We start from the raw sequence: 20,596 nt of genomic DNA on the forward strand, positions 1-20,596 counted from the left end.
CCCCCCCCCCCTGGAACTGATCAGTGAGAATTAAATGTTCATGGGCTCAGCAAGAAAATCTGAAAAACAAGATTGGTAATTATGTCATAGAAATATTTCAGCTTCTATGAATGTTTGCCCATCAATACAGATGAGCATCACTCCAAAAAAGGCAACATGGAGTTAAAGGTATAGTATATACATCTGGGCTGTTTGGCCAGTCAAGTATGTAAGTGTATGGACTTTTTCAAAACTCCTTTATCCGGGTTAATTGCTACCTTTGTTTTACTTTGCAAGCACAAAGGTGGATAAAGTTCTAGTTTCAAACTAAACACTTGAGTCAACCTGGAATTTTTTTGTGTGTGAGCTTGGTTTAGTGTGTAAGTTTACGCATGTGTCTGAAGGTTAGTAGTGCTGACCTTGGCTTCTGGGTGGGCTGCAGTGGCAATGTGCTTGTCTTGGATAATCTTTGGACCCTTCTGTTTACTGAAACAACACGCAACCAGTGTCCAGGGAGGAGAAAGGAGTCACACAGGGAGCATCCTCAAAGGCTCTCCTTTTCTTACCCGTGCTTCAACACACACACACACACACACACACACACACACACACACACACACACACACACACATAAATGTACACACAAGAAGGTGTCTTCAAGAGCCCTGACCACCCATGTCACCCATGGTCATCTTCTGCGATAAAACCTTTTTCTTGGCCCCTTCCTTAATGAATTCATTATCTGCTGGAGGCTTTAGACACTCTGGGTTTAATATGTGTACCAAAATCTGACCTATCTGATGGTTAAAGCCCTCATTCTGCGTGTGTAGAAAGCTCTCCCACACACTGTCTGGAAAATAAGTGAAATATTAGCTTTGAGAACCGCACTTGACGTTAGAGAGGCTTTGTAAGGGAAACTATAAATTAAAAGGTGTCATAATTGTGCTGCCACCCATACCCATAAATCGCAGATCACCCCAGGTGAGGAAAGTCCCTGCTGTTGAACAACCCAGGTAAACATCCTTTGATTTCAGCTGCAGGTAACACACACGTTGCTCAGACTGCAGCTTTGAAAGTAGATGCATTTACACAGATATTTCAATTTAGCACGCATGATGGGAAATCCCCGGTGGCGGGGAACAGTGTTGTGATAAAAATGGTAATTTGACTACATTTGATCGCCGGATTTCTGCTGCAGCGCTATAGCTCTGGAATCCCAAGGCACGATGAAACCTTTACATTTCGCGCCCTCTAGTGGCCATGACGAATCTTTACACGATCACAACATCCACCCATCCGTATTCTTAACAGCTCAAGTTCAGGGTCTAACGGGGCCTGATGAATGATTAATAATAAATCACTCCAATGATTTATTACAGCTCGTAGTATTTATGAAAAACACTACATAAATAAAATTCAGTTGACCTTAGAGAACTCTGAGAAGACATCAAATCACTCAGTTAAAACACATCTTTATTTTTCATGAAGTATGATTTACTAGTTACTCTTGTTTCACCCTGCTTGTGTTGGTATGATAAATACTCCTTTCTTTTTTCTTTCCTTTCATACATGTAAACGAATATACATAAACCAAAGAAAAAAACATTAAAAAAATTTAAACAACACGGCTAATTTACATCTGCAGTCCAGGCCAGGTTAGATTGAAGCTTTACCATGAACAATGATGTGCAACAAAAACAAACAGCTCAGGTAGGAATACGTTAAAAGCGTCCACACACTTGATTTACCATCGGCCATTATTCGCGATGATCAATCAGGCAGCAATACATTTTTGATAATTTGACAATTTTAAAAGACTTTGTGGACGTGAGTTTGGCTCCTACACTATTTGTAGTTGCTGTGAATGTACACAGTGGAAATCGAGGATTTTCTGCCTTAATATATTACAAAACCAAAGTCATATGTATCAATTACAGATAAACTGATGAGCTCACAGATTCTGAGATTTTCTCTTACCATGAATATCCATACCAATCAGTGTATATGTTTCCTACAGTCATTGATCGATACCAAGAGAAGAGAACAGAGTTTTGATTTGTGAACAGGTCATTATTTTCCTTTCTTTTTTTTTAAACATTCAGACTAGGAATAGACTATCTAAGCTCAGGGTCACTCTGACCTTCCTCCCCTTCTCACTCCTTCTTTTTTCTTATTCCCGACACTATCTCTCATGGGGAGGATCATTCATCACGGTTGTCTAAACACCCCTGTCTCCGTGTGATTAGTGACCCTTTTAGGTCAGACATCACTGAAGCACATGCTAATTAAAACAGCTGTGCGTGTCAGCATATATACATACACAGATGAGGGAAGGTTTTGTTTTCTTTAAACAGTGTATATCATGCTGTCTGCAGCACACTGTCAAACTAATTTCTGAGGATGCAGGTAGAAGCTGATAAGTCTCTGTCCCGAACTCCTGCTGTGGATTAGAAAAGAGTCTGATTCTGAGATGATTGCGTCTTCCCATCACGCGAGCAAATGTTTTCTTGATCTCAGAGGAGAATAGAGGATGCTAATGACAGTTAAAAGTGTGTGTGTGTGTGTGTGTGCGTACGGATGTGTAGGAGTGAATTAATGGAACAAGACAGGTCCTTCCGTTTAGCAGATAAGGTGTCATTATTATTATTATTACTCATATCTCTACAAGATATGTAGACACACACACGCACACATTTGTCACTGCTATCAGTGCTTAGTCAAGTATGAGAAAGTTATGTAAATTTTAACCTTGAATTGCATCAGAATTATTAACTGTGTGGAGTAAGAGATTTATATCTGAACCGTAAAACTGAAGGTGCAAAGAAGGAGAAACACGACATCATTTTTCTATTGACAAGAACACTCATAAATAAGTAATAGTCTGATTACAACAAAAAGCAGTGCTTTGGCAAGTTAACAGTTACTTTGCATTTGGGTGGAATAACTTGACCTGAGGGTTTTTTTTTAAAGCAAATTGTAAAGCTTGTTTTTGAGTGCACAGTATTACATGAAATAACACTAATTACTCAAGTAAACTTGAAAAGCACCATTTGTTCAGTAACAATATTGTTTAAAACCAACAATGGTGATATTTCATTTATTTGAGTGAACAAACAACATGCATCAGTCCCTATAAGATGAAGACGTGGAGATTAAATTAAGAATGTAATTTATAGACATGTGTTTTACATGGAAACAGTTCAGACAGTACTACTGCATTCATATTAATACAGTTCCATAAGTATTTGGACAGTGAGACAATTTTGCCTCTATACACCATGACAGTGGATTTTAAATCAAACAATTAAGATGTGATGGAAGTGCAGACTTTCACCTTTAATTCAGGGGCTGTTTGACAAAGGCAATGCATTAACTGCGTAGATGTTATAACTTTTTTTTTTAGTACACAACCAGTTTTGTCAGTCAACTGTAAAAATTAATTGGGCAGGCGAGGCCTGTTCCAGTGTTATTCTGAAGCGGATTCTGAGTGTTGAATGTGGATTTAGTAACTGTTTACTGGAATTTCAAAGATGTCAGTACAAGTAAGGGAGGCCATAGACTGAAAAAAAAACAAACAAAATCATCCGAGAGATAGCAAAAACTTCAGGAGTGACCAAACACTGACCGGCTTAAGAACACCAAAATGCCTGAAAGACCACACAAAGATTACAAAAGTAGGCGATGGCAGAATCATTTTGATGGTTAAACAAAAAAAAGGAAGAAAGAAACCTTTTCAACATCAACCCAGGTCGAGAACACTCTCAAGGTGGTAGGTGCGTCTAAGTCTACAATCAAGACATGCCTTCATGAACATAAACACAGAGGGTTTATAGCAAGATGCAAATCGCTGTTTACAGTCAAGAACAAGACTTTCCCAGAAAGCATCTAAACGAACCTGCATAGCTCCACAAAAAAAAATAATCAGTCTTCGGACAGAAGAAAACAAGATTAACCTGTTGATGGAAAAAGAAAAGCAAGGGGAGAAGAACTTATGATCTGAAGCACACCAGCATGTCTGTCACACATGGCTTTTGATTTAGACCAATCCAGCCTGCATTCGATTTTGCTTGGCGTAGTCTTGTAAGCCTTGCATCATAGGTTCTGCATAGAGAATCTTAAGTGGAATAGTCTGCAGCAACCAGCCCTGTACACACATGCACACACACATACAAACAATACTGCAGGTCAGTCTCTTGGTGGCAGTTTTTGGCATTATGTTTGTGACTAAGTCTTACCAGAACTGTATGACAGATGCTTCCATTTGTTTTGTCTCCAGCGCTGACGTACTGCAGTGAATATTTTACAAAGTCTTCTGGTGAAAAAGTTATCATGTTAGCTTTTTGGAACCCAGCCATTCGAGTGGATACCCCGAATGGAGCCACTGACTGAAAACAGTGCATGAGAGGGAAAGATTTAGGACAAGAGGACAAGAAATAAAAGACTTTAAAGTTAGTTTAAAGAAAATAATTGCTTTCGTTTCATAAAACTTGAGATGATGTCTGAGTGAGGATCAAAATACCTGGATAATAATCCCCTTATCTTTGTATTCAGCTTGTAGACCTTGAGAAAATCTTTCCACAAACACCTATAAGAACGCAAATTAAAATGTGAAGGATCATACGTCGCCTGGGCAGAGAGACTTAAAAGTGTGCCGCTGATGTGAAACTTGCCTTTGATGCAGCATACAGGGTGTACATGGGAAATGGGATAGAAGCAATTCCAGAAGAAACATTCAATATCATCCCTTTCCCTCTATAAATACAATAAACATACAAACAGATATAAATAATTAAACAACACTTATGAGCACAACCTCAGTATTAATTAGCATGTTATAATCCATCACTTTACACATTACATCTAATGAAGAAAACATGGGTAGGAAACCTGTTTGCCATGCCTGGGAGAATAATTTTGCACATCTGGAAACAAAAGAAAATAAGTTCAGACTTGAGTCATATGAAGCAATGAAAAGCATTAACTTGTTTTTAGAACAATACAAATAATCCTTAAAAAACAGGGGTGTCAAACAAAATGCCTGGGGACCAGAACTGGGCCGGCAAAGACTCCAATCCGACCACTGGACAGCTTTAGAAAATGTAAAGGATGGCATAAAATGTGGAGTTTTAAGTATATTTTAACTCTATACAAAAGTATGTAAATAACAGAGAAGTCCCCGTTCATTCACTATTAACTATAAAAAAAATGTTTGGGTGCACAGTAAAAAAAAGATAATAAACAAAGAACATTTTTTGCAAATTAACAAAAACTTTGTGCTTTATAATTACAGGACAGTCTGGGTGAAGCTACCGAAACTTTGTCTGTAATTTAATTTATTACTTTATGTCGTTTTTATGTAGAAAACTGAGACATACTGCTGAAATCATACTTCCATATCTCAGGAATCTGTTTTAAACTTCTTTAAAATGACAGAAAGGGGAAGTTCATTGATCTGGCCCACTTAAGATCATAGTGGGCTGTATGTGCCACTTTGACAACCCTGCTCTACAAAATCCTTTACGTGCGCTTCCTTTACTGGCAAACCCTCTCAGATTATACTGATGATTATATACTGTCTTCATCAATAAACAATCAATATGACCTTAAATTCATTGTTTTGTAGTAACAATAAAACTATGATCTTACCTTGGCCATCGTCTTCACATTGCAGTTTATCACTTTGGTAATTGTCTGAAAACATAGATGAACATGGGTCTCAGATCATTTCTTTATTTATATCTAAAGAAATGTATTTGGAGCTAAAATGATCTTCTAAAAACATGTTATTATAAACTGAACCCTCTGAGGTTCAACATCAGGATGCTATCTGCTGTCAAACTTACTACCAATAAAAGTAATAATTATGCAAATGGGGTCAATCCAAACAATCTATAGTTAGTCATAATGTTGTAGTGGTATTTTCTTTTTTTGTTTTTACTTATTGTACATGGAGTCGCGCACAAGGTCCTGGATCTGTTTATTATACATTTGCACACATATGCAGGTGATGCTATTATATCTGCCAAAGCCATAAAGAGAGTCATACAGAAATCACAGCTAGCAGGTGAGCATGGATGATTTTTTTAGAGCCTAATCATCAATGGGTTTTAATAAGGAACAACAAATATAAACATAATGTGCTTGTACATATACACAAAAAACTAAACACCTTTAAGTATAAGCTGCTGAGGTACTACTGACCTTGTCCAGCTCATCATTCTCAAGGAATCTGTAGGGAATGAAGCAAGGCAGCGTTCCTACATTGTTGACTGGGGTAGAAAAAAGCGCGGAAAATAACTGATATTATTTTCTTCAATAATTAGGGTTTTTTCCCCCATTTTTCGTCTCTAAACACAAAGTGCCTGTGTTGATTTGCAAATTTTTATAAATTTGTGTTTCATTTACAGTTGAACATAGAAAAAATATGTTGAATGTTTAAAATGACCATTTCATGAATAGTGTTAGCTCACTGTGAATGACATGTCTCAAAAATGTTGGAATGGTGGCAGCAAAAGGCTGGAAAAGTAAATGATACTAAAAAGAAACAACTGGAGGAATGTTTTGCGGCTGATTAGATTGATCGGTAACAGGTTGGTTGTCTTTTTTGGGGGAAATCTTTGCATGTTCCAGCAAAATATTGATCAACTCGATTCTGCATCAACTACAACTGCATTGTCTGGGTGCTGACAGGCCTGCCGATCTTCCATAACTTTCACCAAAAAAGTATGACAAAGGAGATCCAGGGCTGTTGAGCAGCTAGAATCCTATATCGGACAAAACATGGAACAACATTTATCTCCCAAAATTCCACAGTCTGTAAAATCAGCAGATTTACAAATTGTTCTTAAAAGAAGAGGGGCTGCTACATTGCAGTAAACATGGCTCTGCCCCAGCTTAGTGCTTAAAAGCTAATGTTTTTCTTAAAATGGTGTTTTAAAAATGAAGATGTTTTGTTGTAAATAAAATATGGGCTCATGAGATTTGCAAATCATTGGATTGTGTTTCTATTTACGCAGCATGCCATCTTTTTTGGAACTGGATTTTGTATGGAGGCACAAATAAAAGCTCACCTAAAACTCCTATGTTGAGGTCCTTCAGTTGCTCTTCAATTTCACTAAAGATATTTTCTTTGGTAAAATCTGTTGCTATCACTTTCACCCTCTGCCCTGTGGCTTCTCCTGTGAACAATGAAAAGACAAATATTGTGCACCGTTTGCCTGGATCAACAGCATATTAGCAGATATCATACATTTTAGGAAGCAAAGTAAATAAAACATGCACATAGATACCTATCTCTTTAGCCACTTGATCCAGTTTTGTTTTGGTTCTGCTCATGACTACAATGTTCATTCCCCGCTGAGCTAGCTGAGATGCAATAGCGATAGTGGAAAAGTACATATGAAAACACAGTTACACAGCAAAAAGTAGCAAGTGTGCCTCAAAGGAACAGTAGTTTAACTATGGTGTGCTCATTTCAAATTATTATACATATAAGTATTTGCTAAAATATAAAAAGATATTATGTACAGTATGTGTATTCGTTTTGTTTTATGAGAACACAAGCAGAGTTATTTAAACAGTCACTTACTGCAAATGCATATGCTCTTCCTATTCCCTCTGAAGAACCAGTCACCACTGAAAGGAGGATGGAGAGACTGAAAATTACAAATGAATCCCTCATCAAATCTCCTGCAGTTTCCATTCTGACCACTAGAGGCACTGTACTGCACAGAACAGTACAGTAATGCACTGCCTTACCCATCTTCCTCTGCTTTCAGCCAAATCCCAGGATTGTTTTATTATTTGTTTACATTAGTTTAATCCTCACTCCATTCTGTTTGTACAAACTGTGCTAAAACAGCATGTTCCCCTGGTGTGATAAAGAACTGATGGGAACAGCTTGTTTCTGAGTGTTCACTGCTCTCCCATTTCCTCCTGGCCCTTATTACAAAGACCACAGGCTGTTTTCATCACCGTTTTCAGGCCTAAATGAGAATTCATATCTAATTATGTTTTACAGCACTGAGAAAATTGTGTAAAGCCATTAAAACATTAAAAAGATCCCATGGTTTGAAGTGTTGTTAGCACAGGGGGGAAATGAGTAATGTGACACTGCCTATTAACTACTGAAACAGGAACTGAAATTAAGCCTCCGTTTTAATTTGTTCAGCTGAACAAATAAATTGAATTCACACTTTTACTACTTAATTAGGAAAGTATCAAATGACAAAGAAACCTCACATTGAGCCTCCGTTTTATGAAATGCAATCCGCTAAGTTTTGTCATTTATATTTCTTCTTTAGTGAAAACCACAGTATACACAAACAGGCAGCAGTATGTTCAAATAGGGCTTTAACATGTAGATATACATACTCAACTAAAAAAAAAACAAACTAATTATATCAACTTAAGAACTACATTAAAGACAATGAAACAGCACAAATAACCAAACTGAGCATGTGTGGTGAGGTTATGTGATGAGAAGTGGACGTTTTGATTTTAATATATGGTGCTCATGTTAAACATGATCAAAGTTTTAAATAATATAGTCAACATAAGTAAAAGTTACCGCAGTGAACCAAAAGCTCAAGTTTCAGACTGCTCTAAATGCTCTAAGCCAGGAGAGTCAAACACAAGGCCTAAGGACCAGAATTGGCTCAGCAAAAACTGCAATTTGGCCCACTGGATGGCATTGGAAATTTTAGTTTTTTCAAATAAGTTTTATAATGTTTCCTGTTGATAAAGACGTCCCTCATGTCTATTCATCCTGCATCAAATAATTAAATAAACAATTAGATGACAGAAAGAAAATCCACTTTTTTTTTATATTCATCTATAATACAAATTTCTGTTGTTAAACTTCCTTCGACTGACAGAAATGGGAGTTTCTTTGTACCAGCCCACTTATGGTAAGTTCAAAGTGAGTTGTGTGTGATTCTCAATGTTTGCATGGAGCAATCAGTACAAAACAAAACAAAACTCGAAGAGTGCGTTCTTAAAGGGAGAGGCACTAAAACTGTGATCATCTGCACTATGCCCCAGGAGAAGATAAGGATTATTACTCTAACATTAGTAAACACATCCGCTTTATAAAAGAACATCAACTAAGCACACACAAGCACAAAATCCATTTAGTGATTATCTGGAAAGAAAACTATAAATGCTCAGGCAAATGGTCCTAACAGGTATTCAGTCAGTGGCTTGCAAAAGTATTCGGCCCCCTTGAACTTTTCCACATTTTGTCACATTACAGCCACAAACATGAATCAATTTTATTGGAATTCCACGTGAAAGACCAATACAAAGTGGTGTACACGTGAGAAGTGGAACGAAAATCATACATGATTCCAAACATTTTTTACAAATAAATAACTGAAAAGTGGGGTGTGCGTAATTATTCAGCCCCCTGAGTCAATACTTTGTAGAACCACCTTTTGCTGCAATTACAGCTGCCAGTCTTTTAGGGTATGTCTCTACCAGCTTTGCACATCTAGAGACTGAAATCTTGCCCATTCTTCTTTGCAAAACAGCTCCAGCTCAGTCAGATTAGATGGACAGCGTTTGTGAACAGCAGTTTTCAGATCTTGCCACAGATTCTCGATTGGATTTAGATCTGGACTTTGACTGGGCCATTCTAACACATGGATATGTTTTGTTTTAAACCATTCCATTGTTGCCCTGGCTTTATGTTTAGGGTCGTTGTCCTGCTGGAAGGTGAACCTCCGCCCCAGTCTCAAGTCTTTTGCAGACTCCAAGAGGTTTTCTTCCAAGATTGCCCTGTATTTGGCTCCATCCATCTTCCCATCAACTCTGACCAGCTTCCCTGTCCCTGCTGAAGAGAAGCACCCCCAGAGCATGATGCTGCCACCACCATATTTGACAGACAAATTCCCCCACCTGAGCTGTAGATCTCTGCAGCTCGTCCAGAGTCACCATGGGCCTCTTGGCTGCATTTCTGATCAGCGCTCTCCTTGTTCGGCCTGTGAGTTTAGGTGGACGGCCTTGTCTTGGTAGGTTTACAGTTGTGCCATACTCCTTCCATTTCTGAATGATCGCTTGAACAGTGCTCCGTGGGATGTTCAAGGCTTGGGAAATCTTTTTGTAGCCTAAGCCTGCTTTAAATTTCTCAATAACTTTATCCCTGACCTGTCTGGTGTGTTCTTTGGACTTCATGGTGTTGTTGCTCCCAATATTCTCTTAGACAACCTCTGAGGCCGTCACAGAGCAGCTGTATTTGTACTGACATTAGATTACACACAGGTGCACTCTATTTAGTCATTAGCACTCATCAGGCAATGTCTATGGGCAACTGACTGCACTCAGACCAAAGGGGGCTGAATAATTACGCACACCCCACTTTCAGTTATTTATTTGTAAAAAATGTTTGGAATCATGTATGATTTTCGTTCCACTTCTCACGTGTACACCACTTTGTATTGGTCTTTCACGTGGAATTCCAATAAAATTGATTCATGTTTGTAGCTGTAATGTGACAACATGTGGGAAAGTTCAAGGGGGCCGAATACTTTTGCAAGCCACTGTAATCTCTCCAGCGTGTCCTGTGTCTGCTTCAGGGCCTGCCCCCGATGGGACATGCCCGGAACACCTCACCCAGGAGACAATATTATTTATATAGCGCCAAATCTCAACAATATAAAGGCACTTTATATTCTGATAATACAGACAGAACAGAGATGGGATGGACGGAAACTAAGAACAAACCTAAACAAATATGAAACCATAACTCAGAGGAAAACATCTGTGGTGGAACACGGGATGACACGTGGAGGTAACACAGACAAACCAGCGATGAGCACACACTATAAATACACACAGAGGAAAATGCAGAATGGCAAACAGGAGGGCTGAACCTAATTGACCTGATGAGACAGGGGAAACGTGAGCTGAACACACTGACATAAGACACGGACCTTCACAATAAAACAGGAAATACACAGAGACGCAGACTGGGGGGAAGAGAGAACACTGAGGAGCAGGAGGGAGAGCACAGACATGACGGCCTGGGGAAACATGGAATAGAACACAAGGAGGGGAAAACAAGGCACCAGAACTCCAGTACACAGAGGGGGACAAAGGGGGGTAAAGACACGAGGGGAAATCCAAACTGAACAACTAAGGACCCATAGACTAACTCCTTAGAGTAACAAATGAACTTAAAACCGAAAAAAGAAAAGAAAAAGGGGGGCGCTGGGTCAAAATGACCCAGGACCAACCACGACAGTTATAGTCATTACGCAAATGTACTGTTTATAAGGGTGGAAAAAATTGCAGTCAGCTGATACTGAAGAAATAACACTGAAAACGCTATGTCCAGATGAACAGAATCAACTTTTTGGAATTTCCTTACCTGGATGCATCAAGACATTACAAGATGCAATAAATAATTTCAGCATATTTTTATGCAGGACCTCCACAAAACTATACTGCACTGATGCTTCTTAAAATTAAAAGATAAACAAAGAAAGCCATCTCGGATGGATGGATGGATTAGGGAAGGTTTTTTTCACAAGGGGTCGCCATAGCAAGTAGCTCCCCATGCTTGATTTGGCAGAGTATCTACACCAAATGTTTTTACTGACGCAACAGCAAAGGACTTGCAAAGGACAGCTGCTGCAAGTAAGCTGCACTGTAGGGAAATTGTTCCACTAAGGTTATAGTATTTGTAATATTTGTGCAAAGTTGTCATTTACGTTCATAAGCTGACTTACTACCAGAGATGGGCAGTAACGCGTTACTTGTAACGCATTACTGTAATCTGATTACTTTTTTCAGGTAACGAGTAAAGTAAGGGATTACTATTGCAAAAACGGTAATTAGATTACTGTTACTTTCCCGTAGTAACGCTGCGTTACTGCGTTACTAAAACCGTGATTTTTTTGCGAGAATGTCTCATGACAGTGACAACAGCTGTGTGCAGATCAACAATGGATCATATCGAGTGCGGGAGAGAGTATGAGCGTGCAGCGTTTAAAGCGTGGAAGTACTGACCTTACTTTGAGTTTGATTCCATAAAAAGTGACAAAAACATTAGTGTCCGTTGTGCGTGGGAAGAAAACTTCTTTTTACAGCGAAAAACCCCTAAACTTCCAAGCAAGCACCGAGTGCGCTATGACGTAATGGGAAACTCACAGAGAAACTCGCGGATTCTTCCACTGACCGGGTAAACCTCCGCCTACGCCACTCCTGCTTTACAGGTGAAAATAGAGCAACAGGACCGCTAGTCTTTGATGTTATTTATTTTCTGCTGTGTTTTACTTGCATCTATTTGAAAGAGTGAGTGTAAACACACAAAAAAAAATATTTTATGTGCTGGAATGTGCAGAAAATAAGTTTAAATGTTAAACAAATTTCTTCCAGTCAGAGAATGTTGCATATAATTAAATTTTTGCTTGATGCATAAAGTTAAAAGATTAAAACTAATAAAACAAGTTTTAAAAAGAGACTTTTCCATTTGATTACATTTTGTATGATGGATTATGCAGAAAAAGTAGAATTGGGCTGAAAGATCTATCGCTTTATCACCTATTCAGGTTGTAAATCGTGTTTTTAAAAAGTAACTAAGTAACTAAGTAATTAATTACTTTTGAAAATAAGTAATCAGTAAAGTAACGGGATTACTTTTTGGGGGAAGTAATCAGTAATTAGTTACTGATTACTTTTTTCAAGTAACTTGACCAACACTTCTTACTACAGTTGTCTGATTCTTGTTAATCCACATGAATTTTAATATTTTTTGGCAAACTAGCAGAGCAGATCACTTGTTTTCTTGATTTGTTGATGTATGTCTATATCTGTACTATCAACATGAACTGAACGGGTTCAGTTGATTCTGAGAAATTCTTTGTAGTATTTCATCCATAAAAACAATTTTCGCTTGGGGAAATACTTTGTTTTTCAGACCATAAAAACAGTCGCACATTTAGAATGAGCATGTTTCTTCTAAATGAGCCAACTTGGAGCTGGACATTTATCGGCCTTCCTGTGCAGAAATGTTCAGCTCAAAGGATGTCCTTTTGCACGCCCATAACACAATGAGAGGATTAAACGCCTCTGTTGACACTGCAGCACTGGAAGGGCTGGAAGTCATGAGGAAAGAATAACATCTCAGCTACCCTTTGCTGGTCAGCACCATAATATTTCAAGAGAAAGCTTCTAAATGACATGTACTGCAACAAAAATGACAGACAGCTACACTAGAGCTTCACCCCTGGTCCTTTAGTGTATTACTTCAATAGATTATTAAAGATGTCTAACCCAAGAACAACTTCTTGTCCCTTCACAATTTAATTATAGTCCACCTTTTTGCAGATTGCAGCATCTGTAATTCATGATTTCCACTGTTACTCAAACCTGAGCCAGTCACAGGAAAATCACTCTTCTGTGTCATTTCCTTCAAATAACTTAAACAAAACAATATTGTGGCAAGCTCAGACAAGTAGGAGACGAAGACTTCCGTATTCAACTTGCTATTCCTGCATTAGCTGTAAAGCTAAGCTACAGCGAGCAAAGCCTTTAATTAGGATCGCTCCGTCATACACCACAGCAGTGAGAGGTGGTAAACGGACACAGCAGTCTAACTCACAGTGCTCCGCTGGCTACACCAAACACAGAAAACACAGCAGCTGTAATTTTACACAAAAATGGCAAATCAACACCTGATAACTGTAACTGCCATTACAACAATACAACTTAGAACACGTTAACATCAGATATACGTGTTCTAAGTTGTCCTCTAGCCAGCGGCCCTTTCCCCTAGCCCACTACAATATATTTAAAATCTATTTGTGATATTTAATGAAAAATATGAAACAACATTTTCATAAATTAAAAGGGTCCTTAGCTGGTAATGTTCTTTGAAGAACCATAGAGTCTTTAAAAAGAACCATTTAAGAACCATTATTTTTCTGAGAGTGAAGAAACACAGCATTATGTAGGTATATAACATTTGGTTATAAAAAAAAATGGATTTCTCTGTGACAAACTGAATAAAATCAACATGCCCAAAATAATTTGAAACCAGACATGACTGTGACATTTTCCTTTATGCAAATGAGCTCTGTGAACTGCAGCAGCCTGTGGAGGCTTCTCTTCAAAGACAAATGTGCTGTTGTGTGAGAGTGATGCAGCAAGAAAGACTGTCATTTAAAAGCCAGCAGGATAGTAAAACTGGAAGCCAACTTAAGACATTTTCCAATATTAAATTAATGTTGAGCCTATGCACTCAACAAGGGCAACAAGGGAATAGAAAGTCTATTTGTCCCCATTGTTAACAGTGTTTCTAAGTGCCATATTTGTCCACTTTATACAAAAACTGTGTGGTCTCACAAAGCTCGCCACAGTTACTTCACTTTAATATGTCACAGTGAGTTCATTGTACTCTATTGTCAGAGTTGAGTAGCTTGCCATCACCAGTGTGTGAATGTGTGTGTGAATGGGTGGGTGACTGGATGTGTAAAGCGCTATACAAATACAGGCCATTTACCATTTACCATTTGAGTAAATAAATACTGAAGGATGACACAATGTTTAGACACAGTGTTTGCAATGTTGCCTCTGTCCACCAGCGCAGCGGATATTAAATCAAATAACATAAATGTGATTTAAGGGCAGAATTTCAACTTTAATTCAAGTGGTTTAACTTTTAGGAATCACAGTCGTCATTGTGCATAGTTCCCTGTGTTTAGAAACTCAAAAAGCTGGACAAACTAAGATCATTTTAAGTTATATTGAAATCTTGTGGACATCACCAGATGTTAATGCTTTGCTCAGGCCTTAACTGCAACTACATTCAGTTTGCTTTTCTCTCTACCTTCAGATTTTATTTTCAGTAACTAAAAAACATGCTCTATTTGACTAATATCAAATGAATTATTTGTCTATTGAAGAGTATCCCATTACTTTGGCTTGAGAAACTCTTGGGTTGCTTTTGCAACATGCTTTGGGTCATTATCTATTTGCACTGCCTGATAGGTTATGCAGCACATGGCTGAATCTAAGCAGAGCGTATAGCCCTGCACACTAAATAATTCATCCTTCTACATTTATCAGTCACATTATCAGTAAACAATAGTGATTCACTCACAATTAGAACCATACACACACATGTCGTAATAATGCCCCTACCTGGTCAGGTGGCGCCAGTGTCAGGCAGCCTCGCCTCTGTCAGTGCGCCCCAGGGCAGCTGTGGCTACAATGTAGCTTACCATCACCAGTGTGTGAATGTGTGTGTGAATGGGTGAATGACTGAATGTAGTGTAAAGCGCTTTGGGGTCCTTAGGGACTGAGTAAAGCGCTATACAAATGCAGGCCATTTACCATTTACCATCTTTGTCAGATAAGGCGGTATGCTTCAAATCACGAGCAGTTTCCCTTGCTATCGTTCTGGTACAAGTTAAGTTGAGTTTCATCTATCTGGTTTGCAGGCTCTGCTAGATGTTTTTTGGCCTTACTGTTTCTGTGTATGACCAGTGATTTGCATCTCGGTGTAAACCCTCTGTAATTACATTCATGAAAGCATCTCTTGATTGTACCTCTTGATGATGATTCACGTACCACCTTAAAAGTGTTCTTACCTTGGTTAGATGTTGTGTTTGGGTGCTGCTGAGCTGCCCAGTGCCTTCACAACTGATGGTTAGGTTACTCCTGCATTTTTAGTGTCTCTCTGGCAAGCTTGTTTTGGTTGTTCAGCCTAGTGATTCCCTCCTTCACTTGCACTGACATCTTATTGGTGGACAGCTACCAAATACAAGTACAGCACTTATATTTGAAAAGCCCACATCTCTTATCTGCCTAATTATTATGAAAGAAAAAAAGTAAATGCCTCACCTGACAGTGAAATAGTTAATTGTCCTAATTATTTGTGAGCTTCTAAAAAATGGGGCATTGCCATTTGAGTAACTTATTCTTTGTTATCAATAGATCCATGCACATGCACAACACCGCTTAGGCTTCTTGAAACTAAAAATGTTTAAAAGGTCTGAAGAGGGATACAAATGGGGCTTTCCAATTATTGGGAGAAATAATTGGAGAGGGGTGTCATTTATGCAGCCTAGAACGTGCTGTTCAGATGTTATTCCTCTGTGCCGGAATGGAATGAAAGTGGGAAGGAAAGTGGGCTTTGGGAAGAAAAGCAAGATCAGCCCAGTGTTTTTATTAGGCTTCTTTGAGCACTGTGAGAGAATAACCCCTTCAGAAGATGCCAAAGCAAACCTCTTGAGTGAATGAAACTGCTTCTGGACCTGCAGAGGAATGTCACAAGGAGATTGACAAGAGAGCAAGTATTTGCTCATTTCCTCAGCCGCCTTTAAGTTGACTCTATTCTGTAGTTTCATTTGGAGTGTTTAAGTTAGATTTGTTGTACCCACTTCGAATGTAAAAGCTTCCTGCTTATTATTCTTAATCCTGTATATCCACTCACTACAAAAACACTTCAGGGTAAAATGTTTTGGGAAAACACTGAAAAACATGATTGGTTTAAATCAAACCTTCAACAGTAATTTGCCATTTTCAACCCGAAGGTTTGGCTTTACTTGTCTGTTCTTGAAATCTGAAAATGTTTTTCCTGTTCTTAATTAGAAACAGTTTGCATATATAATTTGCGTATCATAATTTGCACTTTAACAGCCCTTTTTACACAACTACATGCCAATCTAAATTATTACAAGTTTGAAAATGAATGGAATATGGTGCATTTTGTCAGTAAGCTTATCACTACATGTAATTGTGTATAAAATAAATGTAGTTGTTATATTTTCTTTACATTTTTCGGAAGAGTAGGCTATAGTGTGGTAAGGTAGAGGAATATTTCTGACTCCCTGTACTATACCAAGTTCTTCCTGTTAAACTAGTCACACAGGTATGACTTGTCGTTATGCAGCTTTTTTCCAATGTCAACTATGATGACGCGGATCATTTTGCTCATCTCAGAATGGATGTTATGTGAAAAACATGCAGTTTATGCTTGATGTTCCATACATTTTGATATTGAATTTGAATTGTGTTTTCTGTACATATATCAGCTGCCCTGCAAGTATATAAAAAAGAAGTATTTTAAGTGTCGGGACTTGCCTCCTTTGGGTATATCAGCGCACAAGCGCAATCTTGTGTAACGTTGAAATGTTAAAACAAGTTTGGGCAGGGGACTCACTCTATTGTGACCTACTAAATGCACTTTTACACACAAGTTGATCAACTAAATCACTTTCACTGCTTAGTGTTCATGGCACTTGCAGATTCTGCCATGTACACTTTGGCTTATTAATTAATTCAAATAATGTAGTCATTTAAAAGTTCTAATTACATACAGTATACACATAAATGTAGTGTTGTATCACAAAACGTGATACCTATGTTGGCTTGATACTACGTAACCTACTGAAGTTCCAGGATTTATTTATCATAGCATGACCTACTGAAGATTGTATGGTATTCATTACACATGGCACAGACACGCACAGCACAAACGCATACATGTGGACATGCATAAACATGCTGCTCACCTGCCCACTCTCCCATTGAGGTGAAAAAAGTTTTTGGCAGTGGAAACCACAGTTTTGGAAAAAGCATCCTACTGAAAAGCAGTAGCCTCACTCCATAGTACACCACAACTCCAGTACCAAGAGCAATGAAAAAGAGTTCCATGAAATCCATGCTTCTCTGGTACAGAAGGCTCAGGAGTCAAGTGTCTGTGAGTCTGTGAGAGAAACGTTTTTGTTCAGCGGGAAAGACTGACTCAAAGAGGGAACGAGGAACAGGATCCTCCCATTTAAAGAACATCTCAATATACACACAGACAGGCAGACAGTCACACACACACCCACACTCACACACACACACACACACACACACACACACACACGCACACAAACTTAGGCTGGTAGGTATGGAAGAGTGCTAAGTGTGTAATTAAATCTGATTGTGTTCTGAGCAGCTGCATTATGACTTCATTTTCATTTAAAAAAAGTCTCACTCACCTTTAGCACTGCAATGTCTGATCAAGTATTTGTAAAATTGTCATTTCTCATTTTTTATTTGATATTCTTTACTTGAATCTGCAAGTTCTGTCTGCCTTTCACTTTGCTGCTGTAACACGTGAATTTCCCAACGAGGGACAATAAAGGATATTTCTCTTCTATTCTGTTTGTATCAACAAATCCATTGTTTGTCAAAAGTGATCATCTTTCTTGTCGTTATAATGTCTAGAAAGCTTTTTTCTTGACATGTGTACCATAATTGTAAGTTATCCCAGTTAATACACAGCCTTCAGTGAAATGGCCACCGAAATTCAAACGAAGACTGATAGGGATTAGTGTCACTATGATTTACAGTTAGATAACTGTGTGGAAAAACATGTTCTGCATGTCACCTGACAATGGGCTATGTGCAAAAAGGCGAACTAGTTTCTCACAGTACTTGTACTTTCTCAGATACTTAAGTGATATGTCTGTAATATGTCTGCTTATTGCCCAGAACACATTAAAGGCTATTTGACCAGCATTTTCCACACAAATATCAAGTTACTCTGATTTTGAGAAATACTGAAATAGGGCACATTTAGTCAGTTGGTGTCTTGCACTGAGTAGATTGCTTTATGTGGTAAACTATATTTATTTGATGTGATCAGTATTCAGTGAATGCATAATACTTATTGTGTGGTAAACCACAGAGAGGAATGAATACTCTCTTGGGAGCCAACATAAATGCGTGATTGCATGATTTGTTTATCTCTGGTGTCACCGATGATAGACTGACAGAAATGTGGTCCACTTTGTCTTGTATAACTTCCAGGTTTTTAAAATAAGCAGTTTTCATTTATACATTGGTCAAGATTCTGACCTGATAACCTAAAGGCTGCGTGCCTGTACATCTGCTTTGAAATATCTCTGCCACCTAGTGGTAAGAAAATCTAAATCAAGCAGTTCCAGATTATGTGAGAAGATAAACTCGTCTACACTCAAAATAGATAACTATCCTGTGTACTCTGGGTTATGCCTTTCCCCCCAGTGAATGACCACATGCCATGTGCAAGATTAGAGAATTCCTTGAATACAAGCCACATTTAGGGATCAGAGATGTCAACAGGACTGGACTTGGATTATTTTTTGGTATGTATATATATATGTGTGTGTTCCCTTCAGCTGGTGCTAGCAGCAGCACGCTCCTCTGACTGTGAGGCCTGGTTACTACTTGTTGCTGGTACTACTGTTCACGGTGCAGCAGCCCCGACAGCTAACATGTCTGTTAGTTTGGCACATTTTATTGCATCTATTTTTGTTTTTACTATTTTCTCTCAGCTTTCCAGCTCCACCTTCTTGCCATTTGATCCATGAGCACACAGCATAGCTATGGGAGGGGCCGGTCACGTTACGAGATTTGATTGGGCAATCCAGTGTCAGTCATGAAAATGAACCAATGGACTGCTGTCACTGCTTGTTCGGCTGGTGCATAGTGGCCCTTCAGGCAAAAAAGTGAGTGTTTTTCAATTTTTTTTTTCCAGTTTATTTTTTTTCTTTTTTTCTTTTCAATTTTTTACGTTAATGTCTTTACTTGTATTGGGAAATAGACTTTATGAGCATGATTTACAAATGGGGTTATATATAAAATTTCAAAATTAACATTTTTCAAGTGATGACTTTGTGTTATTGTACCTACTTTATAACCAATCCAACCCTTTAAGGCCACTTAAAATATCCTTATGGACCTATTGTTATATTTGTTGCAATTTCTGCTATTCTCTTGGTCAGATTACTCTTAAAATACATTTTTTAATGTAAGTGAGACCTTTTAACAGGATAAATAAAGGATATATAAAAGTCGCTTTGCAAAAAAGTGATTGCGGCTTTCACCTTGTGATAGGAATGTCGTTTGTGGCTCAAGATGACTTGATATCATTCATGATGGACTGGACACAATTGACATATGTTTCACATATTATAGGCCAAAAAGTTATTTATAGCAGTTTAAATACAGGCAATCACTTTTTGGCAAAATGCTGGAAATCAAGTTTTGGCACAACTCAACCCAAAAGTGCGTTGTTCCACCGAGAAAATGATGAGTCGTAGCCCTTTAGAGTTTTTCAGCAAATACAAAATGAAGTTTTTCTTTGGTTTTCTGACTGAGGCCAAATTGTGAAGAAATTAGCGATGCTATTTAATGAAACAGCATCACATAAACACAAGCCTTATAGGACAGCCGGCCTTTTCTGAGAAAACAGCTTGAGATCCTGGGGAATCATAATGAACGACAAACAGTACAGAAGGTATCATGATTATAATAATTAATTAAACCTTAACAAACAGTAGATGTAAACAAATAGATATTTAAACAAAATAAAAAAAACAGACAAAACAATATTGCTCACAAAAATAAAAGAAATATATAGACCTGTGTCTTTAGTTTTAGTCAAATCTGTTGACACTTAAAATCAGAGGACACACTGATCTATTTATTGAATTTTATATTACAAAGCCAATTACCTTCACAAAGTGCTGTGTTTGCATCACCCCTGAAAACTGACCATATTGTCAAATTATATATAAAAAAGAAACTTACAAACAAACGTCTTGATGCATGCTCAATCATCCTGGTAGGGAAATCG

At 38.1% G+C, this 20,596-nt stretch overlaps 1 protein-coding gene across 1 annotated transcript; it reads right to left on the reverse strand.

The window, feature by feature from the left end:
* Positions 1 to 1,435: 1,435 nt before the first annotated feature.
* Positions 1,436 to 17,756, reverse strand: hsd17b3 (hydroxysteroid (17-beta) dehydrogenase 3). The gene is made up of 11 exons (XM_005918992.3): positions 17,499 to 17,756; positions 7,568 to 7,614; positions 7,269 to 7,344; positions 7,050 to 7,157; positions 6,181 to 6,248; positions 5,626 to 5,670; positions 4,867 to 4,901; positions 4,650 to 4,731; positions 4,499 to 4,564; positions 4,215 to 4,364; positions 1,436 to 4,123 (listed from the first exon to the last, which is right to left on the reverse strand). The coding sequence occupies exons 1-11, from the start codon at positions 17,647 to 17,649 to the stop codon at positions 4,016 to 4,018; spliced, it is 936 nt and encodes a 311-aa protein (XP_005919054.1). The 5' UTR covers positions 17,650 to 17,756; the 3' UTR covers positions 1,436 to 4,015.
* Between the last annotated feature and the right edge of the window lie 2,840 nt (positions 17,757 to 20,596).

Source organism: Haplochromis burtoni, unplaced genomic scaffold (assembly GCF_018398535.1).
Source record: "Haplochromis burtoni strain Fernald_Lab_line unplaced genomic scaffold, NCSU_Asbu1 Contig_34, whole genome shotgun sequence".
In the NCBI taxonomy this organism is placed as follows: Eukaryota; Metazoa; Chordata; class Actinopteri; order Cichliformes; family Cichlidae; genus Haplochromis; species Haplochromis burtoni.